The sequence below is a fragment of the Dipodomys spectabilis genome, unplaced genomic scaffold (genome assembly GCF_019054845.1).
Source record: "Dipodomys spectabilis isolate Male_0828 unplaced genomic scaffold, ASM1905484v1 ptg000318l, whole genome shotgun sequence".
NCBI lineage: Eukaryota > Metazoa > Chordata > Mammalia > Rodentia > Heteromyidae > Dipodomys > Dipodomys spectabilis.
This window is the reverse complement of record NW_024870995.1, coordinates 1,703,617-1,718,686: the sequence shown is the minus strand read 5'-3', so window position 1 is coordinate 1,718,686 and position 15,070 is coordinate 1,703,617. Positions and strand designations below refer to the sequence as shown.

At 53.2% G+C, this 15,070-nt stretch overlaps 1 protein-coding gene across 2 annotated transcripts in view; it reads right to left on the bottom strand.

Annotated features, from left to right (window-relative positions):
* The window catches only part of Zcchc14 (zinc finger CCHC-type containing 14), a 54,032-nt gene that overhangs the window by 13,703 nt on the left and 25,259 nt on the right, over positions 1-15,070 (bottom strand). For both annotated transcript variants that reach the window (XM_042702209.1, XM_042702210.1), the window contains 2 exons: positions 11,979-12,096; positions 763-836 (listed from right to left, as the gene is read on the bottom strand). In XM_042702209.1, the coding sequence (XP_042558143.1) occupies positions 763-836; positions 11,979-12,096 (192 nt within the window). The remainder of the gene's footprint in view (positions 1-762; positions 837-11,978; positions 12,097-15,070) is intronic.

The window sequence follows — 15,070 nt, the reverse complement described above, 5'->3', positions numbered from 1 at the left end:
GAGCTCCAGCTCCAGGCAGTGCGCCTGTGTTTGTGCTCACGTCGGAATACTCCTTACCACACCTAGCTTATTTACTGAGATACCTCTATCTTCCCATCTGATTCCCACTGAACAGGTATTATAAGTATCTACTCCAGCATAGACACCCCAAATTTCCTGGGGGCTCCTTTGCGGTCGGGTTTGCATTCTGAGCCTCCCCCCCACCACACACACGCGCGCGCACGTGCGGCTGGTCTTCTAGAATGAGGCCAACAGAGCCCTAGCTACCCTTGACGGAATTCCTGACTCCGCTGCCCTGAGCACTCTAGATGCAGGGAGAAGCCAGTCCGCACAGCTCACGCCCTGCAGTGGCAGATCGCTAAGGCGTCCACACAGTACATCTCATGCCTCGTGGCTCTTCGTGGCATTGAATGTGGTGATCCATAACCAGCAGCTGAAACGCGCGTTGGTGTGAAGCGAGTTCTCCGCACAGGACACTTGTGCCAGCCCTGGCTTCCGAGAAAGCTTGCTCGCCATGTGGCTTTTCCCTGAACCCTTTCCAGAGCTCCTCGGCCTGTTCTGGCCACGCCCACACCCAGGAGGTGTCGGTCACGACCTGACCACACGGCACCCCACCAGACGCCCGCTCGGTAGACCCTAGCAGCCCAACACTCAACACGGGCAGGGCTTCACCAAGGCACGCTCCGGTCAGGTGATTACGTGTGCATCTGCAGAACAGGTCCCTGCCTGCCCAAGAGGGGGAAAAGCAGCTTCGTGTCTTACCTCAAAGGAGCATTCAACACTCCTGTCATTTTTTGTGTGCGACCATCCCTTCAGGTCTATCTTCTCAACACTCACTGCAAAAGCAAACAAACAAAAACAAGACAAGATTATGGGAGCAAGGAGACCTCAAGGCACAGACGTGATGCTCTGACAGGCATGCTCCGGGCGGTGTCTCCAGCCTGGCCGTCCAGCAGCCCCCACCGAGAGCCCGCAGCCAGGGCAGTACCCCAGCACACCCACAAAGCAGCTCCGACCCTGGCCACCCACAGAGAGCTCTAGCACCTGCCCTCCCTGATGATTGCGCGGGACAGCGTGCCTGGCGTGGCCCACAGCGGGCCTCGTGGGCCAGGGTCCACGAAGGCTGCCAACAGCTGCCCTAGGAAGCCTGTGAGCGGAGCACACGGACACAGCTCCAGCAGGTGCCCTGGATACCTCAGCCTCTTACACCAGGGGCTCCAAACTGGTTGGGGTTTTGGTGCTGGTTCTGGGACTTGAACTCTGGGCCCAGGTACTGTCCCTTAGCTTTGTCACTTGAAGCTAGTGCTCTACCACTCGAGCCCCAGCTCCACTTCTTGCTTTTTTTTTGATATTAAGGAGGTAGAAGTCTCACTGACTTTGCTGCCCAGGTTGGCTTTGAAATGAGACCCTCAGATCTCAGCCTCTTGAGGAGCTAGGATTACAGGTGTGAGCCACCGGCGCCCGGCTCAAGCACTACTTCTAAATCAGCCCCAATGTGAGCCTGTGACACAGCCCTGGTGCCAGTGCCCCCATCCCCCTCAGCACATGTACTAGTGACCCAGGCAGGGACAGTGGCCTCTCACTCCTCACATGACCCACGGCGGCAGAGGAGGAAGGCCATGCGGGCATCACCCACAGGACCGGCCGTGCCCTGCGGGGACGCACGGCCCTGTGCAGCACCAGAGCTGCACACCACACGCCCGACCTCTCACCTGCTGTCCCCCAGTGCCTTCCAGACCGCCTCCACGGAGCCCCGGCTCCACGAGTACTCAGGAATTCCCCGTGAGTTACATGACCACAAGACTTATGGAAAAATAATCTTAGAACCCCAGTTAAGGCACTGACAAACCCTGTATCAATAGGATTCAAATTTTTAAACAACAGTTTCCTGACTTTTTTGGTCACAGTCCCTTTATCCCTCTATCATGACTGAATGCCTTAGACGGTAACAACCAGTTCTGTGCATTTTGTGTATTTTATTTTTGGCCAGTACTCGAACTTGAACTCCATGCTTCACATTCTTTTTTTGTAGGTGGTGGGGCCTGAACTCTGGGCCTGGGCGCTGTCCCTCAGCTCTTCAGCTCAAGGCGAGCGCTCTACCACTTGAGCCACAGCGCCACTTCTGGTTTTCTAATGGTTTATTGAAGATCAGAGTCTCACGGTCTCTCCTGCCGGGCTGGCTTTGAACCGCGATCCTCAGATCTCAGCCTCCTGAGTAGCCAGGGTGACAGGCGTGAGCCCCCGGCACCCCGCTTGCTTCACATTCTCACTCAGCGTTTTTGCTCAAGGTTAGTGCTCTGCCCCTTAAGCCACACTCCAGCCCAGCTTTTTTCTGGTTAATAGAGAATGGAGTCATAGACTTTTTCCTTCCTGCACAGGCTGGCTTCAAATCATGATCCTCCTATCTCAGCCTCCTGAGTAGCTGGGATTTCAGGCTTGAGCCACACGCGCCTGGCTCCTAGTATCTTTGGGGACTTTCCTTTCTATGAATGCCTAAGAACAAGGAATTTGAAAACTTAAATCCCAATGTGGCTTTCAACAGCATCCTCATCAATCAAAGCAGTTTTTTTTAGCCATATTTTTGCTTTCTGAGTATATGACGGTGTCGCTCTGGCTTCTGACATCTGGTGACAGGGGCAGGTTAACACCCACGCCGGGGAAGAGGACAGGGGGTGCAGGGAGACTCCACACTGAATATCCATTTGACACACCTCTGTGAAGTCGCCTCCACCAGCCCCTCCTGAATGCCCCGTTGCTGTGGAGAGGGCAGCCACCAAACCCCCAATGCAGGGGCAAGGGTGCTGTCTGGCTGCGCACGGGACCGTGCCCCAAGACTGGCTCAGGGGCCAGCGCTCTGCCTCATGTCTGCTCATCAGGAATCTGCACTCTCATTTTAACCCTGGTGTTAGTTTTTTCAGACAGGTTCTCACAGGTGTCGTGCGGCTCTAGCTGGCGGGGAGCACGTGCCCCTCCTGCCTCTGCACCTGCGGGGATCAGCACCAGGCGCTGAGCTCCTCTGCCTCCGACAGCTCCAGTCCCTCTGGAGAGGCCTGGGGGGAGAGGGGGCAAGGCCATCGTGTCTGCCTGTCACCTTTTCCTCGTTTACCTTCCTTTCCTCCTCCCTCCATTCCATTTTTCTCTCTCCCTCTTTTTCTTTTCTTTTTTAAAGACGGTCTCCCTGTGTTGCACAGGCTGGCCTGACTCCTAGACTCACACCATCCTCACGTCTCAGCTTCCCACGAAGCCGGGCTGCGGCGCGCAGCTCCTGGCTGCCCCCACCTCCCTGAGCAGCCCCACTCACGCCCCACGGCGGACTGAGGTCGCCCCCATAAAGCAGAAACACAAGCAAAATGCCTAAACTAACAGCATGGGACGAATCTCAGCAAATGTTCAAAGCACGACATCTGGACACATGGACGGTGCTGCAAATGGCTCGGGTGGTCTGCGCAGTGGCTGGGCCCACCCTCCCCTGACAGCGGGCACTGTCCACGCACCCACTCCACCCCCGCGGCCACACAGACCTCAGGGCAGCCAGCGCAATCCGCTGCTGGCCAAGGACCTGGCTTCCGAGCGGTGGTGAGGCGTGCTGCCGGGATCGTCTCAAAACGTCTCCAGCTGCCGTAAGTCTAGAAGGCACAGCCACGTGCAAGTCTTTTGCTGTGGGTTGTGGGGCACGCCTGCAGCCCTGGTGCGCAGGAGCTGAAGCAGGAGCATCAGCAGCCGGACAGAGACAGACTCCCTTCCTTCTGTCCCGACTTGCCTCACCTCCTATTCACAGTGTTTCACTTGATCGGTTTTACCCAACTCAAGTCTGAAAATCACCCACCCAAAGCCTTGCCAACACAGTCACCCATGTTACTCGTGTGTGCCGCCACGCTACTCCGTGTGGCCTCCAACTCATCCTCCTGTCTGGGCCTCCAGAGCGGCCGCTGGCGTGGCTGCCGCGCATGCCTCCCTAATGTTCCACGGAAGCAACACACCACAGCCCCGATGACGGGAGCTGTGGAAGAGGGTGTAAGCGTGCCCTGCAAGCAGGGCAGACATTGTGGAAGCCCCTGTCCTAGAAGGCAGAAAGCTGGTGGGACCAGGGGCAGCACCTGCCGCTTCTCAATGTTTGCCACTGCACAAGTGCTAGGCCTCCCATTTCCACAGTGAAGTAGGGCGGGGGGGGGGGGGGGTGTCCAGAAATGAAGGGGAGCAGCCCTCTTCTCCCTGACGGCCACGGAGCACGCATGGGAGAGGGTGGGGTCCGGCTGTGGCGTGGAGAATCACCCAGTGGGAGGAGGTGGGGACAGTTCACGCACAGGAAGACTCACGCTGAACAGAAAGAGCCTGCAATGACCTGCAGGCAGGTGTACCCCAGAGAAATGAGTACGAGTGCCAAAGTGTGTGGGCGCCCCTGAGCAGGCCCGCAGCAGTCCCACTCCAGAGCAGAGCCGCCAGCACCAAGGCAGGGGCAGGAGGGCCAGGGAAAGCGGAAAACAAGGGCAAAATGGACGCTGACCCATTATTCACAGGGGCCTGCGTGGCCTGTTGAAATGCCACCGCTCACAATGGGCCAGCTTGAATCATGACTGAACATTTTTTCAAGAGTTCTATCTACCTACTAACGCTGCTCGAAACAATCCATTTTAAACATGCTAGAGCCCGAGTATTCAAAACACTGAGCCTAGCTGTTATGTACACCTGGCTTGTTTTAGCTCTCAGATCACACCAGCAGCTTGAGCATTAAGGTTCTTTTCACATCTTCGGGGTGGTACGGAACTCAGGGCTTCGTGCTCGCTGCTCTGGCACAGCGCCTCACTTGGTCCTTGGCTGCTGCAGAAGCCTGGACTGCGGGCGGCATGAGGGCCTCAGACACCACGTCCACCCTCGCTCTGGAGATGGAGCTCACGCACTTGTTTTCCCAGTAGCCTCGGACGGCAGTCCTTTTGAATTCAGCCTCCCAAGTGGACAGGTTGCAGATGTGTGTCACAGGCGCCAGGCCTTGTTTGTGGAACTCAGTACTCCTGAGCCTTGGATTACAGGCAGACACCAGCCGTTTCTTACAGCGTTCACTGAGAGAAAAGCTCTTTTCTATCCAAGAAGATTGCTTCCAGTCAATCTCGTAAAAACTCTTTTTCGGAGAGGCTCCTTCTTTATCCAGGTCGGTTGGCCCTTGATACATTTTAGTTTCATCCTTTTCCTGTTGCACTTTTTCCTGTTTAACTTCAGCTGGAAGCTCCTGGAATTTTATTTTATTTATTTATTTTTTATTTTCTTTTCTTTTGGGTCCAGTCGTGGGGCCTGAACTCTGGGCCTGGGCACTGTCCCTCAGCTCTTCAGCTCAAGGCTAGCGCTCTACCACTTGAGCCACAGCGCCACTTCCGGTTTTTTTCTTTTTGCTTATGTGGTGCTGAGGAATCGAACCCAGGGCCTCATGCATGCAAGGCAAGCGCTCTACCACTGAGCCACCTTCCCAGCCCCAGCTCCTGGAATTTTAGTTACATCCTGTTGATTACACCACAGCCAAGGAGACCAGGTTAGAGATAAAAAGAGAGCAGCCTGACAGCACCGTGGTTGATGACTCCCCTGCCAACATGAACTGTGCCGTGCCAGGGCTGTTCCAGCACCTCCAACATCCTGGAGCCATTCTAACACACGCACACACACACATACACACACGCACGTACACACGTGCACACACATACATACACACGTACACACACACGTACATACACACGTACACACATGCACGCACATACACAATGCATACATGCACACACATACACATACACACACACATACATACATACACACATGCACACACACACGTGAGGGAAGGGGTGAGTGTCCAAAAAGAATTGCACTCATTACCTCATGTATGGCAGGGCAACCCCTTATATACCACTCCCTATTAACAATAAAATATATTTAAAATAATATGTAATATGAATATTAAACACACACATGCACCTTGTCTTTTTCAGAAACACTAAGGCCACTCTCAGGTCAGTGGAAACACTGGCAGCCTTACCTTCGGAACATAGGAAATGTTGCCTAGAGACGTCTTTAATACCAGACTTTGACAGATTTGCACTATATGGGGAAGAGAACTGAGTAACAACTACTACTGAGAGTTTTCACACCCGAAATACATAAAATGCTGTCTAAGACTCAAGTGCAGAAACAGTCCTTCCCAGAAGAAGAAGAGATCCACACAAATCCTTGAAGACAGGGGCCTTCCCCACACTTGTAGGACCAGAGAACAAGGAACACAAGGCTTAGTGTGAAGCCATGTGGCACCCAGTTTTTATTCATAGGTTTGTTGTTGTTTTAAGTATTAATTGGGGGAAAAACACACAGAGCAAAAAGCAAAAACCAAACTGTGGATGTGGGCAAACGCACAATGGTCCTTGAGCAGGTGCTACAGGAAGCTTTATGGTTTCTTCACATAAACAGCTCCAATACTACCTCTTTCACCCAGAGTTGTACTTCTTGTTATTCGATTTTTGCTGGTCATGGGTCTTGAACTCAGGGTTTAGATGCTGCCCTGAGCCCTTCAGCTCAAGGCAAGCGCTCTACTCACATCTGCACTACGTTGCCAGTTTTTGATTTACTGGGTTCCAGTTTGGAACTCTTTTTTTTGTTGTTGTTGTTGTCAGTTGTGGGGCTTGAACTCGGCCTGGGCGGGGTCCCTCAGCTCTTCAGCTCAAAGCGAGCGCTCTACCACTTGAGCTACAGCGCCACTTACGGTTTTTCTGGTGGTTTATTGGAGATAGGAGTCTCACGGTCTCTCCTGCCCGGGCTGGCTTTGAACCGCGATCCTCAGATCTCAGCCTCCTGAGTAGCTAGGATTACAGGCGTGAGCCACCAGCGCCCGGCCAGTTTGGAACTCTTGTATCCACAAGCAATCCTCTGAGGATGCAATCCTGCCCCTGCCCCGTGGGGCTCCCCCCCCCCCACCAGACAAGCCTCTTGTCCAGGTGCGGTGCTGCTCCATCGTTAGTGACACAGGAGCTCCAGTCACAGACTCTCACAGACCTTGGCTCCTCCATCCTTTCCTACCTCAATCAGTCACGCAGGGGATAAAGGGCACGCCGCCCTCCTGCGTGTTGCCTTGATGTCTAATGACACTTTCTGTCCTTTACAATCACGAGTCTTCTCTCTGAACCTTGACTTTCCTGCCTTCATCAGCTGTTCAAAGAGGGTTTCACGGTGCCATTTCCACACATGCACACGACACATCCTTACCCACACCACGTCTTTTCTTGGACACTGGCTGCGTGGTTTTCTTCTTGGACACTGGCTGTGTGGTTTTCTTCTTAGACACTGGCTGTGTGGTTTTCTTCCTGGACACTGGCTGCGTGGTTTTCTTCCTGGACACTGGCTGCGTGGTTTTCTTCCTGGACACTGGCTGCGTGGTTTTCTTCCTGGACACTGGCTGCATGGTTTTCTTCTTGCTCCATTTTCGTACATGGGGTTGTCTCCTCACCATTCCCAATTCTTGTTCTTGTTCCTACCCTTGCCATTCGCCCAGTCAGAACAAGCCACCCGTGTCTTCCATCGACATCACCCTGAGAAACTTCTGCAGAAAGGGTGCAGGGAAGACACCCACAGTGTTTGGCATAGGGGAAGCGACTGTTTTCCATCTTAGTGTTGCTGTGTAGACACGAATTCTGGCCCAAAGCAGCTCTCACGGGGGCGGGGCAGGCTCCCGAAGGCCCTCTGCACTGGCAGCGCTCCCCTCTGGATGAGGGCCGGGGCCCGTACGTGCGGACTCACCTGCAGACGCTTCCCTTGCTGTCTGGGCGTCACTGCCTCCAGGGCCTCCTCGAGGGGGCGTCTGCATCCCGCTTTTCTGCCGAGGCTCTGTGGCTTGGAGGCCTCCCCCAGACAAGGGCTTGGCCATGGGACTGGCTGTGACTCCCAGAAAGAGGGGAAGGGACCACGTTCAGGTCAGAGCCTGGCTCCCCCAGGACCTCCACCATAGGAAGAGTACGCCCTGGTCAAGCAGTCGCTGGAGGAAGATGAGGAGGCCCTCAGAGGCCCTCAGCCTCCACCCCGCCTGCACTCACAGCCTGGCAGGAGGCCGTCCACCTGCTGGCTGCAGAGTCTGAGCTGGCCAGCACCCCCAGTCCTCCCGCCCAGCTGCAGTCTGTCTTCCCAAGCTACCTTAAATCTCCCTGGCACCACTTTAATGCACATTTTCCAAAACTGAAGATCAGCAGCGCAGAGGAAGTGGCAGACAAGGCGGACACCTGGCAAGCAGCACCATTATCTCCTGTACTGTACCTGAAGACAAGAGGCCCACGGCAGCGGGCCTTCCTTCCGGATAAAGCCCAGTCCCTGACATGCCCATCAGCACCACGGCGAGGCCATCAAGAGAACCTGAGCAAAACCTTCTCTCCTTGAGTCTGTGGCTATGGGAAGAGCCGCCCATCCCTACGCAGAGGCTCCAGCTAAGCAGACCAGAGCCTCCCTGCAGCTCCAGGGCCTACCCTGCCCCTCTGGCATGGCATGTCGCTCCAGAGTCATACCCTTGCCGGGCGCCAGCGGCTCACGTCCATAATCCCAGTTACTCAAGAGGCTGAGATCTGACCGCTACACTTCAAGGTAAGCCTGGGTAGGAAAGTCTGTGAAACTCTTATCTCCCATTAACCACCAAAAAAGCAAGAAGTGGAGTTGTGGCTGGATTAACAGAGTGCCCGCCTTGAGCAAAAAAACTCAGAAACAATGCCTACGCCCTGATTTTAAGCCTCAGAACAAACAAACAAAAAAAAAAAAAAACAGTAGCACGCCCTGGAGGAAAAGTGGCAGCAGGCAAGCTTCCACAAAACTCATCGTGTGGGTAACACCTCGAAGACAATGCTACAGAAAGCCAACTGCCCTCAGCAGGAGAACTGGGCAACCCGGCGCTCTCGAGAGACATAACACACTGCACTGGGTTCTTCCAACAGCAGGAGATGCCACTAAAAGCAGCCTAGGAATAATCTATAAGACCCCCAGTGCCAGGCATGCATATGGCCTAAGAAGGACCCTTCAAGGCAGCCTGGCAGACAGGCCTGCGTAAAGACAGCACAGGCTCTGGAGTAGAGAAAGTGCAAGGGCACCTGTCTAGCCCAAGGCAGTCACAGCATGGAGCAAGCAACACAGGGCCCAAGGCCCAAGGCCTGAGCCAGAGCAGATCAGCGCTGCACTTCCACCCAGGTCCCGGTCACTGGGACGATCTTGGCCTTGGGGCTGTCTCCTGGGTCTCAGGAGTGCAGTGTCACATGGAGCTCTGTGAAGGAGACATCTGCAGAAGAGGGCCACTCCGGAAGCAAGTCCCCTCCCCTAAAGTCTGAGTGACTGATCGTGTCCAGCAATGTCTCCTCCTACTTGCTTCAGTTTAATGGTTGAATTCCTAAGCCCAATAGTAAGAGAGCACTTCAGCAAATAGCTGCCAAAACTATGTCAAAAGAGAAATCGTAATATGTAAGTACTGCTGAAGACAGGAGAAAGATGAAAGAGAATCAGCATGGTTTTCAGGAACAGACACGACCAGCCCAAGTCCCTAACAGCACCAAGAGCAGAAGCTACTCGACCGGGGCGGACACTGCCTGCCTTAGCTCCTGAAAACAGCTCTCACTTAAAAACTGAAAAGAAACTAGACACTGGCGGCTCACACCTGTCATCGCTGCTACTCCGGAGGCTGAGACCTAAGAATCGTGGTTCAAAGCCAGCTTGGGCAGGAAGCTACATGAGACTCTTATAGGGAATACTGTTCAAGTGGTAGAGCACTAGCACGGAAGAAAAAGCGAAGGGACAGCCTCCAGGCCCGTCCTCCACACAGGCACGGACACACACACACACACACACACACACACACACACACACACGAGAGAGAAACTCAGCACAAAAACGTTCTGCTGTTTGTCATCTTGTTTATTCAGGGTTTGGTTTTTCTGAGGGTGCTAAGAAATTAACTCAGGGTTCTTCTGCTTGACAATACTCTAAACCTTGAGCTGTGTTCCAGCCTTGTGTGCTTCAGTTACTTTTCAGCCAGAGTCATGCATTCTGCCCAGGGCCAAACTCAGAACCACAACCCCCCTACCTACAGTTCCTGGTGTGTCTGAGACTTTAAGTGGGAACTGCCACACGGGTTGTTTTGTTGAGACTGAGTCTCACTAGCATGGATGCCACCCTGGTACTTCAGACAGAAATCTCCCTGCCTGTGCCTGGCAGGCAGCTGGCAATTACATAGACTGCACCACGCTCAGCCTAAACATATATTCTTCAAAGTCTCACTTACCTAACAGAATTTCTAATGTATCGCTGGCTTTCCCACTTTTGTTTGGCTTCTTGGTGGACAAGCAACGTGGGCCGCCTGGCCGCCTGTGGCTGATGGTGAGTCTGGTCAGACACTCAGCATCATGACTGCTCTGGTCACCTTTCTGTGTCTTGTCAGGACACAAGTCCTCATCCATGTGACTGAACTGTTTTCACACATGGGAGGTGTGCACAACAGAGAGAAGCAGAGCGGACAGAAGACCCACTCCCCTGTCGTCCGTGGCGAGTGGTGGGCGTGGCACCGGGCCGGAGGGCCAGCACACGGCTCACTGTGTACTGGGGCAGCACCTGGGTGGCCCGGGCACAGCGCCGGCCACAGGAAGAACTGCAGAGGCTACAGGAATAGGCTGTGTTGGCTTTGAAGCAAAGGGCCTGGTGCGGGGCAGAGGGACGTGTGTGTAGTCAGGGCTCAGCAGGACACTGCGGTCAGCCCAGAAGAGAGAGGTGTCAGAAAGCAAGACAAGACCAGAGTACCTCACGCCAACACACACAGGACTTCTACAGGTCCCAGTTCACCCACAGGCTCTTTGTTCAGACGACCTCAGTTCAAGGCCAGAGGCTGCCTTCTCATGACCCTGGGCACAGCTGCCCGCTCACACTGTCCCAAGCCTCACACTTTCATCTGAACACAAGAACGCTGGCTCTACTTCATAGGACAGCCAAATGGTGCCAAAACCCCGGAGGCGGGGGCGCCCTAGGGCCACCGTATCCCACCCCCGCCCGAGGAGGGGGTGGCACCATGGGTCCAGGCAGGGAGGGAGGCAACAGCTGTGGCAGAGAAGCTGACTGGACTGCCCAGGCGCCAAATGCTGGTCATCACAGGCTTTGGAGCCACACTGCAGGGTGGCAACGGACAGCAATGGGAGCTCTAGGCCATGTGGGTGGACAGACCCATCAGGCGTGGGCATGTGAACTCTGCAGACGGGCCCCAACTGGAACATGCTCTGCAAAGCCGCAGAGGCTACAAACAGGCAAACCATGTGCAGTGCTTCAGAGGCGCATGAGGGCCCGGGCCGGGGCAGGGGCCAGGCAGGGCCTGGTTGTGCGGCGCTGGCGAGGCGGTGTTTGAGAGCTGGGGTTCTCCCCGGCTGAGAGGGACTGAGAAGGAGCCTAAATGGGAGCCATGGATGTGAGCAGCTTCTAAGCCACGGCAGACCACAGACGGCAAGCTGTACCCGGGAGGTGAGCAGCAGAAGCCCACAGCAGAAGAGGTTATGGTGCGTGTGACTGGGTGTGGGGAGGAAGAGGAATGGCCGCTCTGTGGACCAGGGGCAGGCGGACGGCCACCGCTGTGAGCACGGGTCCCCACCGAGGATCCCACATTCCATCGCACTGAGTGGAAACACGCTTCCTCAGCCCGCAGGAGGCCGTGGCGCCCTCTCTGTGCAGCACAGGACACACTCTGCACCCGCTCTGGGGATGCGCAGACTCACACACAGGCTGCTCTAGATGCAGGGTTTGTTTGGCTTCCTTCCAGCTTAATAGCTTAACAAACACCAATATTTGAGATTCCTACTGCCAGACAAGCTCGTGGAATCAGACGCAGCACCCCCACTGGCTCAGCACTGCTGGCATCTGAGCATGTGCGGCGAGACCCGGCCTGCCGTGCTGTGCGGCACGCGCCTCCCCCCGCCCTCTGACATCCTTGGAAGCCCGGTGTGGCCCACCTTTGCTGTGCTTTCCCAGAGGCCTCTTGGGCAGCGAATCCTCCGTGGAATGTGCTGATGTGTGCAGGGCGTTCTGCAGACTGTTACTGTGGACTGGGGTCTCAGCTCTGGGAGCAATCTGAAGGGACAAAACAATCATTTTATTCCCCTCCGCTTACTGGTACCGTCACCACTTGACTTCTACGGTCCCTCCAAATCCACAGACAGCCCAGGGAACTCTAACTTGCCGTGGGAGCATCCGTGGGGTCAGTGACCACTAGACCACAGGGTGCTGCTAGCCACCTGGCCACAAGTTACATACCTCCAGGAGGCAAAATCTTTGTATATTTCTTCACAATAATGCTTCCCTACAAAGCAAATTACACCATAGGATGCAATGTCGGTACATCTAAATACGCCATAAAATGGTCTACAAGAGCGCAGAGGAACACACAGCCAGGCCGACCTGGTAGCGTGTGAACAGCATGGTCTAGAGTCATCAGTACACACTTCTAGGAATTCATCTCAAGCCCTTACACAGAGAAAGAAACTTAGTGAGGTAGAACACTCACTCAGTACCTCAAACATGGAACATCTCCTAACTCCCTCCTCAAAGACCCAACCAAGTCAACTGCAGGGCCACACAGAGAATCAGTTACCGCTCCCCAGTAACTACACTATGCACCAACTGTATGAAAATACATGGTAGCCATAGGTGCCATCCCTGCCCCCTTTCCCTTCCCTGGAGTTTACGGAAAATGTCTTTGAATGAACTGAGTGAGAGCCAAGTGCTGGCAGCTCATGTTGTAACCCTTGCCACTCAGGAGGCTGAGATCTGGCGGCCCGAGGCTGGAAGCAGCCCAGGCAGAAAAGTCCACAGGATTCCAGCTCCAATTAGCCTGGAGGCATGACGCAAGTAGTAGAGCACTAGCTGAGAGAAAGCAGAATGAGCGCAACGTTCTGAATTCATGCAAGCCTAGCCCACTTTCAACCAGCTCCTAACCCCAGCTCTGCAAAAAGGGAGAGACTTTTCTGGGCAGGTAGGGGGAAGGTTGTGGGAAGTTCCACTCTCCCTCTTGTCAGTCTTTGGAAATTTCATAGTCTAAATAGATTGCATTCAGAATAAAAACTAGCAATGTTCGCCACTTCAGTTTTGCTGTTAGCCAACCACACTAGAGAAAGGCCCGAGGTCTCGCAGCTCCACAGGGAGGTTTGGCTATTGAACACCGAGAAACACTACACGAGGAGGTCCCAGTTCAGATGTGAACAGCACTTGAGTGGTAAAAGGAACTGTTAAATCCAAGGGCAAAAAAATGAGATCCTATTTGAAAAATAAAGCAATAAGGGTGGAGCATGGCTTAGTGCAGTGCCAAGTTCAAACACAGCACCTCCCAAAACTCAACGGTTAATCGCCAATTTTCTAACTGAACTAAACGGAGCCATCTACACCTTGAATTTAACAGTTCCTTTCACCATCCAACTGCTAGGGTTTTGTGGGGGTTTTTGGCCAGTTCTGGCACTTGAACTCAGGGCCTGAACACTGTCCCTGAGCTTCTTTTGTTCAAGGCTAGCAATGTACCACTTGAGCCACAGCACCATTCTGGCTTTTTCTAAGCCAGCCCAGCCAGGCTAGCTTCAAACCGTGATCCTCAGATCTCAGCCTCCTAAGTAGCTGGGATTACAGGTGTGAGCCACTGGTACCCAGTGTGGAGTTTTGGGTTTTTTTAATCCTCATGAAGCTACAGCAAGAATGGGAATAGGGAGTAAAGGAACCCTATTATAACAGCTGCTGAGAATATGAACTAGTGCAACCACTTTAAAAGGCACTTTGGAGGTTCTTCAAAAAACTAAACATAGGCTGGGCAGCGCTGGTGGCTCATGCCTGTCACCCTAGCTACTCAGGAGGCTGAGATCTGAGGGTCAAGGTTCAAAGAAAGTCAATGAGACTCTTACCTCCAATAAACCGCCAGAAAACTAGAAGTGGTGCTATGGCTCAAGTGGTAGAGTGCTAACCTTGAGCTGAAGCGCTGAAGGATAGTGCCCAGGCTCAGAGTTCAAGCCCCATGACAGACAAAAACAAAAACAAACAAACAAACAAACAGAAACTAAGCAAAGAACCACATATGATCCAAAAATACCACTCTTGGGCATTTATCCAAGATTATAGTCAGGATACTGTAAAGATACTTGTATGCTATGTTCATTCCTGTGCTATTCACCATAGGCAAGTTATGGAAACAGCCCAGATGCCCTACAATGATGAATGGAGAAAGTGGGATATGAGCCAGGTGCTGAGACCTAAGACCTCAAGTTTGAAGCCAGCTTGGACAGGAAAGTCTGTGAAACTCTTATCTCCAATTAAGCACCAACAAGCTGGAAATGGAGCCATGCTCAAGTGGTAGAGCGCTAGCCTTGAGCAAAAAGGATCTGGTACAGTGCCCAGGCCCTGAGTTCAAGCCCCAGGTGCAGAACAACAGAGAGCAAAACAGAAAAAGAAAATGCTATATACGCACAATGGAATTTTACTCATCCATCAGAAAAAATAATATGTCATTTTCAGGGAAATGGATTAACCTAGAAAAAAATTATGTTAAGTGAAATAAGTCAGGTTCAAAGACAAAAGGCACGTGTTTTTTTTCTCATTTTTGGAAATTAGATCTAAATTACGTGAAAACCTACGAGTTATATGCATATGTACATAATTTGACTAAAATATGGTACATGAGAAAGGGATTAACTTCCCCCTTATCAACTATAAATTGATCAACGGGGGCTGGGAAGGTGGCTCAGTGGTAGAGCACTTGCCTTGCATACATGAGGCCCTGGATTCCATTCCTCAGCACCACATAAGCAAAAAGAAAAAAGCCGGAAGTGGTGCTGTGGCTCAAGTGGTAGAGCGCTAGCCTTGAGCTGAAGAGCTGAGGGACAGCGCGCAGGCCCAGAGTTCAGGCCCCACAACTGGACCCCCCCAAAAAAAAAATTAAAAAAAGTTGATCAACTGACAGTTTAACAAAACAAATACCAGGAAGGTAAAACATGGGGGAGGGGTGTTCAAGAAGAGGGAAAGCAGGAGAGGAAGAGTGTGTGAATACAATCGTGTGGGGCAGAGACAG